This window comes from Anguilla rostrata, chromosome 15, assembly GCF_018555375.3.
Source record: "Anguilla rostrata isolate EN2019 chromosome 15, ASM1855537v3, whole genome shotgun sequence".
NCBI lineage: Eukaryota > Metazoa > Chordata > Actinopteri > Anguilliformes > Anguillidae > Anguilla > Anguilla rostrata.
The window spans coordinates 34,853,014-34,862,438 of NC_057947.1; the positions used below are offsets into that span (position 1 = coordinate 34,853,014).

The 9,425-nt window shown below is 45.6% G+C and overlaps 2 protein-coding genes across 2 annotated transcripts in view; one reads left to right on the top strand and one right to left on the bottom strand.

The window, feature by feature from the left end:
* itgbl1 (integrin, beta-like 1) overlaps positions 1-9,425 on the bottom strand; it is a 74,924-nt gene that overhangs the window by 17,158 nt on the left and 48,341 nt on the right. The window contains 1 exon segment of the mRNA XM_064311110.1: positions 2,454-2,570. Within this exon segment, the coding sequence (XP_064167180.1) occupies positions 2,454-2,570 (117 nt within the window).
* nalcn (sodium leak channel, non-selective) overlaps positions 1-9,425 on the top strand; it is a 197,398-nt gene that overhangs the window by 2,609 nt on the left and 185,364 nt on the right. The gene's annotated exons all lie outside the window — the stretch shown is intronic.

Here is a 9,425-nt window from a genome sequence, read left to right on the forward strand (position 1 = left end):
ACCTCTGTCTCCTTGTTGCAATTAACACATGTTGCAAAGAAATATGTTCTGCTCCACTGTGTAACAAAAAAAAAAATGAAAGGGCTTTTTAGAAAGTTGATTAAATAAATATTTTGAATCTGAACACACTTTTATCATTAACAATTCATGGCTGCAACCGCAATTGGTTGATGGACAGCCAGAGACTTAATTTGTCTGGAAGTGACCGGATCTGAATTAAAGCATTTCCCCCTGTCAAAGTCTTCCTACGGCCAGCAGGCAAAAAAAAAAAAAAAATGATTACGAAAAAACGTCATCGTTTAAATCCAACGGGCCAAATCCAAAATGGCCGAGGACCCCAGTTTCCCGTTAAAGAGCAGAGACGGAGGGCAGGAGAGGTACTGAGCGTAATGCAGGAGCCCGATGATTCAGAGGCTGCAGCCGGGGCTCAATTTGCATGTTGGAGAGCAAATGGGATTAAATTTGTTATTAATGCCGCAAATCAAATTCTCAAACCGGTGGGCTGTGTATTTTTAGACCAGCCTTCCCTTAGACTCTCCGTGCCCTGAATCACTCCGCTGTGTAAAACATTCGCACATGAGGGTGAATAACGTGGATAAAAAGTGCGCTACCGTGGATACACAGCGGAAAAAAATAAATAATAACTTCTGGTGGCTGGGAGGTGCTCTTTGGTGGGAATAAAATAAAAAAAACATGAATCAAAAAACAAAACAGGAACCCAAGGCACTGTCCATATAAAGCTACAATTCCTTCATTGTATTGACAGGTACCTTGGTTCTGTTCTGTTTTTTTGATTCATTGAGGGGTGGCAGAATCGAACGCAGTGAACACGTTCTCACAGTGTCGCTGCTGTGGCATTAGTGGCAATGCTGTAACATTGGCAGAACGTTCCAGAGACACCGTGAGAGCGTCTGGCGCGGTGGCGTTGATCGCCTCCGTCCCGTCTCCTGTGAGAAGCAGGGCGATCTTTAATCGCTGCGCTCTTGGGAGTCGGACGCTTTTGCTTTTGGTTGTTTTTTTTATTTCCGTGCTACTCGCGTCTATAGGGCCTCTGTCTGATCGACGTATTGAACGCGGGCGCGGTCGGACCCCAGCGACCCGTGACGTTTGCACGTCACGCTGTTGCCAAGGGTGAGAAAAGGGGCCAAACTACTAGTGCTGGGAAGCCTGAATGGATCACCGTGTCTGAGGAGGATCCCCTCCTCTAGCCCAGGGAGTCTTCATTCAGCACCAAGCCCGGCGCCCCCTATAGGCTGAAGTAGCAACTGCCTAGGACCTTGCGCATCCTCAAGTGAATTTTTCTACATTTGAGGGAAAAATTATGTGCTGTAAAATACTATGTTTTTAACGCCACATTTGTGATCCGTCTTCTGTGCCTGATGGTGGGAAGGACAGAACTCAAAATGGGGGGCCTCCAAAGAGCATTTAACCTCAGGCCTCCAAATAATATAGAGCTGGGCCTTGTGCAGGTGACATAAAAAACACCATCTCCCATGAGGCATTTCTTTCCCGTCTGTTCTGAAGAGTGGACTTGGAGTGGGCGGAGCTTCAGGTGAGCTTTGAGTGACCTATGGGCCGTCTTCCATTCATATGGATTCATATAATATTTTAGGGCTTCCGCATGCTGTGCGAACGACAGCTTTATATCATAATTTTCAGCTTGACACATGTTTTGTTTTATATTTTGTTTTAGTCCCTGGTTGCACCTGTCTCATTGTTTTAGAGTTTGTAACGGAAGGGCAGTCTACGGTGGTGGCAGCTGTGCTCCCACAGGTGTCCAGTCAGCCATCTTATTTCCGCGGTAACAGGCACTGACAGCGTCGGTTTGTGCCGATTCTCTGGGGGCACTAAGCAGGGCCTGTCAAGGAGTATCCGTAGCTGCGTAACCTGATAAATCCAATAACTGCAGTGAAGTATAATAAAATTCCTGTGTGCGCAGACATCCTGAGCGAGCGTGCTTAGCGCTGTGTTAAAATAGCTTTCCATTTGTCTTGTCAAAGTAGTGTCGTCTCTGATGCTTAGACCTGCGTGAGTTTAAGTATTGAGAGCATGGGTGAACTCCCAAGTTGGTCAGCATAGTGGTTCCTGTAATATAATGGGTGAGGAACTGGTCTTGTAGCCTGAAGGTCACAGGTTAGATTCCTGGGTTGGACACTGCTGTCGTATCCTTGAGCAAGGTACTCAACCTGCATTGCTTCAGTATCCAGCTGTATAAATGCATGCCATGTAAATGCTATGTAAAAAAATTGTTGCACAGAGAGTGAGACGGAGAGAGAGATGCAGTGAGAGAGTCGGACAGAGAGAGAGATAGAGAGTGAGAGGGTGAGACGGGGAGAGAGAGAGAGAAGAGAGAGAGAGAGAGAGAGTTGAGAGGGTGAGACGGAGAGAGAGTGGGGGAGAGAGAGAGTGGGAGAGAGAGAGAGAGAGACAGAATACAGAGCTGGGCTGCTTACCCCCGCAGATCTGTCCCTCCAGGTCCTCACACTGTCTGTCGTCGCACTCGCAGTTCTTCCCATGGACCCGTTTGTCCCCGGGAGGGTGGCAGGTACACTGACCACACTCACACAGTCCTGCAAAACAGCACACACACGTCACTCTGTCACACACACACACACACTCACACAGTCCTGCAAAACAGCACACACACGTTACTCTGTCACTCACACACTCACACAGTCCTGCAAAACACACACACACACGTCACTCTGTCACACACACACACTCACACAGTCCTGCAAAACACACACACACGTCACTCTGTCACACACACACACACACACTCACACAGTCCTGCAAAACACACACACACGTTACTCTGTCACACACACACTCACACACTCACACAGTCCTGCAAAACACACACACACACGTCACTCTGTCACACACACACACACACACTCACACAGTCCTGCAAAACAGCACACACACGTCACTCTCTCACACACACACACACACACAGTCCTGCAAAACACACACACACGTCACTCTCTCACACACACACACACACACACACGTCACTCTATCACACACACACACACACACACACAGTCCTGCAAAACAGCACACACACGTCACTCTCTCACACACAAGTACAAACACACACACATCACTCTATCACACACACACAGTCCTGCAAAACAGCACACACACGTCACTCTCTCACACACAGGTACAAACACACACACATCACTCTATCACACACACACACAGTCCTGCGCATGGACCAGACACACACACACACACACAAACATACTCTCACACACGCACACACGTACGTACGTCACTATCAGCCTGTGCACAGAACAGAAACACACACGCACACTAACTGAAAAGAGCTGAGAGAAAGAGCCTTTTCCTTCTGCTAATTTACACCATTTAAATAATATGTGAGTGAATCCAAGCTTGGCTCTCTTAAGGCCCATTACTGATGGCCTCCTCTCCACACTGAGCCTGTCTCCAGTCTATTTCATCTGCAATTCATAGCTCCCAAAACCCCCTCATTGAAAAGGATCTCACAGTGCATCACTAGACTAAAGACTTTGCTTTAAGTAACGCAATGAGAAGTGTGTGTGGTGTGTGTGTAGTGTTTGCATAGTGTGGTTTTCCTTCGATTTACTGCGTCCTTTTTTTGAAATGTGCACAGCATTTTCCCCAGGGGGGTGGACCTGAAGCTGAACTCTGCCTCAGTCTGTCATAATTATAATTACTGCCAATTCATATAACATCAGAAATTGGGCCTTTCATAATATCTGGAATTGATCTCCTGTCCTATGTCACAATCTGACGATGAAATCACAACGAGCGCCTTTTTTATAAAAAATATACAGCACGTCCTGTGGAGTCAACATCTAGCATCCAGACCTTATTAATCGCACCCAGAACTTTCCGCAAAACACTGAACCGGTGTTCCAGTAATGCTGAGCGTGAGGGCCATTTTATTTACTGTCCATTAGGGTCGCCATGGTAACTTTTGTGACGTCACTGCCTGGCTCATCGCTGGAATGGCGGCTTCTGGAGATTCTTTCATTTGCATTTTAAAGAACTGTTAGCATAGTGTGGGGGTTTAATTGCCAAGCTTGGCGCTGGCGAGGTCAAAATTTGACACTACACCACGGAGTGCACCCTGTAGGCAGCCCCTCATTTTTGGTCATTAAAAAAAAATTTAAATAAGTGAAAATCTGCATATTCCCATAAGCAGCATCTCCTTATTAAGCCTCCAGCTGTGAGCACGAGAACCTGTCATCCTTGATCTGCAGACTAGGTCAGTGGTTTTCACACTCCCACCCACCGTGTGTGCAGTCAATATCCTGGTCAATTAAAGGGGCAGAGATTGTGTTCACAGCATTGACACTGTGCCCCAGAATACCGGCGTGCTTTGGCTGAGACTTTGTGCGGATGTACACCGTTGCCGTACTTCAGCTGAAAGTAGTTCCAGATAAAACTGTGCTCAACAAGGTCTGCGGATGTTCACGAGGAACCGTGGAATTATATTTGGAAAGAGACTGTTGCTGTTGAGTTTTTTTTAATGTAAATTTTGGTGCTTTGAGAACCATGAGAACTTGGTCCCATTGAGGTCTGTTGTATCAGTGTGAGCTGCAGCGGATATCCAGAAAACTTGTTAAATCTCAGTGAAACTATCTGGATGGATAAATAGCACTCCAGGTTAGAGGGAACATAGCTTAATTTCATTTTTGGGTGAACTGTCCGTTTGAAGTTGCTGAAAATGTGTGCTTAAGTTCCAAGAATATTCTGAACTTTCACTCGTCCCAACACAATGCAGCTGTGGTTCGTTACCTCCCGCTCAGCCAGAGAACCCTTCGTTTCGCATAGTTTAGTTCAGTTTCAGGCTCCAGGTGACCACACTAAGCATTTATCACCTCGATGATGTCATCTGTCAGTCTATAATTTAATCAATAAAAAAAAAATGTAACCGCTTCCTTAGGGAAACATTTGTCCAACAGCCCATTACAGACAATTAGAGCATTCATTGATCTGGCTGATTGATTAATAGTCCTGAGATCATGTGAATGTGTATTTTAATCTTCATGGCGTACATGGCTATGTCTGACAAAATGTGACCTTCCGAAAGTAAATCATCCTTCAGTAGATACTAAGTGTCTAATTAAGAACGATTTACAGCTCATTAATTTTCACAGTTTTGCAATTAGGGTAAGAAGAAAAGCCAACATACATCTAGGATCATATCTAAAGAGCGCTGATTTAGGGTTTGGTACATTAACTTGCTTAAACGAAACTACATGGCCAAGACAAACAAACAGTTAACGGTTTTTATTATTATTATACAAACAGTTAAATCTCATTCACAGTACTGATATATTACTGGACAGTCTCTGGTCTAACTTGTGCAGACTAATCCTTTGTGAAGTAGGTATGAGTAATCATAGAACTCTAAGTACATGTTGGGTGCAGTTTAGTTTCTGTAGTATAAGACTAACATCAATGGTTGTAACTTTGTTGTTTGTTTCTTTTCAAACGTTGAAGTGACAATAAAATGTACATGGGTGAATAGACCTGAAAGAATTGCCAAAAACTGACTGCAAATTTATGAGTTTAACACCCTACCATCTAAAGAATACAAATCTGTCATTTTAAAAGTGGGTTTGGGGGTGGCATTGTGCTTTATGAAAAATATAAATCATTTTTACTGAATATAGCAGTGATACGACTGACCACCGCGCACATCTATTTCAGAATGATTTACTTTATTTTAAACATGGCTGCCAGTCAGTTTCTTTTATGTACTCAGCAGGATGAATCTGACTGGCTATTTTCATTTTTGCACATGTTCTTCAAAAAAAAAAAAGATTCTTTGGGTACACCGGAAATTACACACTTAATTTTTAGCGAAAATTAAGATTTCGCCCCAAATATTTTTTCACTCCCCAATTTCCCCTGGCTGCCGCACACGGGGTGGGTGTGGAAGGGACTGTTCCACAGCAGTCAACCTGCGAACGCTGATGGACACGCGGGGCGCATCTCCACAGAGGTGATGACGCTGAAAATTAATTTAGTGGAAAATGTCAGCTGGGGGACAGATTCAGTCTGGAAAATGTTAAGCGTATGCAGCTGCCGCGGCTGGAGGCTGGCCGCACGGGTAAAAATTGCTGAAATATTCGGTCATCTACGCGAGCACCTGGCGACCATCGGTGCACACAGACCGGGGGAGGGAAAAAAACAAGAACCTGTCTGTTTGGTCCGGGTGCCGTGGCAACAGATGATGTCACAGACGCACGTCGCCTTATCGATTAGCTTTCATCCCGTTGCCGTGACTCCGGACGGGGATTGCTTTTCTAACCCCTCCTCAGCTGTGCCCCACTATTGCCAGTTTCATCAGTTTTGCCCTGTTATTATTATTGTTATTATTATTATTATCCTTGATCAGTCCTAAAATGGCGGTCCTTTTAATATAAAATGTGAAAGGACCCGGGTTCCGGTGACTTGGAGTAAGCTTCCTTTGACCCAGTTTAATGTGCATGACACCACCAGGAGCTAAAAATTCTCAATCATTTTTTACATATCCTGTTACATTAAGCGCCATCAAAAATGACATTCAGACGCTCTGAAGTGAAGGAGGAATTCATCACGGCGAAGAAAGGCCACTGTATAAAAATATAAAATCAAAAATCCTACATGCTTCGTAGTTCTACTGATGGGAATTTAAAAGATGCTGCAACTTGCCGGCTTTCAAATGAGAGAACTATTGTTCCAGATCAAGCATTTTGTTTCCTGTGTTTTCAATTAAATTCAGTTCAGTTCAATTCAGAGATAAAAAAAAGTGCCTTTTTTGGTTGAGGCCTTGGTTGTAACAAAACCCAGTCGCTTTCAAAGCTAAATTCTGCTTTTTCAGGCGATTGTTCAGTTTCATTTGTGGTTCCTGAGGGAAACATCAAGATGAACACGAGGCACAAAATGAAACCAGGACTCTTCCGTTTGCTCTGATTGCAGCCCTAACTTTTAATTTATTTGATCCTCACAATTCTGAAGGACAGGTATTTTTTAAAAAAGTGTTTTTTTTTCTTCTTTGTTTTTGTTGGAAATCAGACTGAAGAGGAATACCTGGGCTTGAAAAGATTTGAGAACGAACTCTTAAGGCAAACGCTTGAAAGTACGAGACTGTGTTCCGAGGAATCTGAGTGCTCTTTTGCACAGTTAACCCAACAGATTAAAGCCGTAACTCGTCTCTGTTCTGTGCTTTTAGTTACACTCAGAGTACAGAGCCGTCTGTACTGCCGGGCGAGCAGACGGCATCCATGCAAAGGGCCATTCAGCTGAAAATTCAGCGCGAGTGGAGTGGGTGACGAAGCGAACGGCGACATTCCGCGCATTATGTTGACGATGAAGTGTTTACTGCGCGAGCTTTAACACAAGCTCTGCTATGCGTTTGGCAGCAGATGCCAGTTGGCGTTCACAGAACCCAAACGCGTTAATGTTTCCTATAAAAAGGTAAATAAGCGACCCTATGGGCACATCGTGGTGGGAAAGATCATTTCACGTTTTTCTTCAAATGGGTGGACACAAAACCTGAAAAAAAAATATATATATATATATCGGTGCAAATGCGATTTGCGCAGTCGTTTGAGTGGATAATAGTTTACTTGGGTTTTATGTGTAATTCCTGAAGTGCCGCCATCTGCGCTTTCGAACCGCAGCCAAAAGCTGCGCAGCTCTGCGCGCTGGCGAGAGCGAAGGGGTTTATCGGTGCGCAGGATGCGCATCGACTCATAGCTTCACTGCGGGCGCTGTGTATCACGGGTTTATTATAAAGCATCATATTTCTGTTCAGTATCCATTTTTTTTAAAATCACCCCACAGTGTCTCACGGAGTGTTCCCTCGCCCAAAAAGGTAAAGGAGGTGAATTAATAACTGCTGTTCATATATTTGAATGTTATCTCGGTGGTCCATGGCACTGGACTTATTTTTCCCACCACATGGGAACAGCCTGGGACGTTAAAAGGTTTAACAGCCAAACTCAGGTAATGAGATCCATCAATCCATCCATCCATCAATCCATCCATCCATCCATCCATCAATCCATCCATCCATCCATCCAGTATCTATACCCGCTTACCCTGAGGAGGGTCACAGGGAGTGCTGGAGCCTATCCCAGCATGCATCGGGCGAGAGGCAGTAATACACCCTGGACTGGGTCGCCAATCTATCGCAGGGCACACACACCATTCACTCACACACTCATACCTACGGGGCAATTTAGAGTCTTCAGGTATGGAATGTGGACGTGAGTTTTCAGCATCTGCTGAGGATCGTTTGCGTGATTTAGGAAAGGAGACTGGACGAGCACGAAGCTGGCCTTGGGAATGCCTGAAGCGGTGGTGAAGGGTACTTAAGCCCCTAAATAAGCACGAAGCTGGCCTTGGGAATGCCTGAAGCGATGGTGAAGGGTACTTAAGCCCCTAAATAAGCACGAAGCTGGCCTTGGGAATGCCTGAAGCGATGGTGAAGGGTACTTAAGCCCCTAAATAAGCACGAAGCTGGCCTTGGGAATGCCTGAAGCGATGGTGAAGGGTACTTAAGCCCCTAAATAAGCACGAAGCTGGCCTTGGGAATGCCTGAAGCGATGGTGAAGGGTACTTAAGCCCCTAAATAAGCACGAAGCTGGCCTTGGGAATGCCTGAAGCGATGGTGAAGGGTACTTAAGCCCCTAAATAAGCACGAAGCTGGCCTTGGGAATGCCTGAAGCGATGGTGAAGGGTACTTAAGCCCCTAAATAAGCACGAAGCTGGCCTTGGGAATGCCTGAAGCGATGGTGAAGGGTACTTAAGCCCCTAAATAAGCACGAAGCTGGCCTTGGGAATGCAGGAAGCGATGGTGAAGGGTACTTAAGCCCCTAAATAAGCACGAAGCTGGCCTTGGGAATGCCTGAAGCGATGGTGAAGGGTACTTAAGCCCCTAAATAAGCACAAAGCTGGCCTTGGGAATGCCTGAAGCGATGGTGAAGGGTACTTAACCCCTAAATAAGCACGAAGCTGGCCTTGGGAATGCCTGAAGCGATGGTGAAGGGTACTTAAGCCCCTAAATAAGCACGAAGCTGGCCTTGGGAATGCCTGAAGCGATGGTGAAGGGTACTTAAGCCCCTAAATAAGCACGAAGCTGGCCTTGGGAATGCCTGAAGCGATGGTGAAGGGTACTTAAGCCCCTAAATAAGCACGAAGCTGGCCTTGGGAATGCCTGAAGCGATGGTGAAGGGCACTTAAGCCCCTAAATAAGCACGAAGCTGGCCTTGGGAATGCCTGAAGCGATGGTGAAGGTACTTAAGCCCTAATAAGCACAAGCTGGCCTTGGGAATGCGAGCGATGGTGAAGGGCACTAGCCCCTAAATAAGCACGAAGCTGGCCTTGGGAATGCCTGAAGCGATGGTGAAGGGTACTTAAGCCCCTAAATAAGC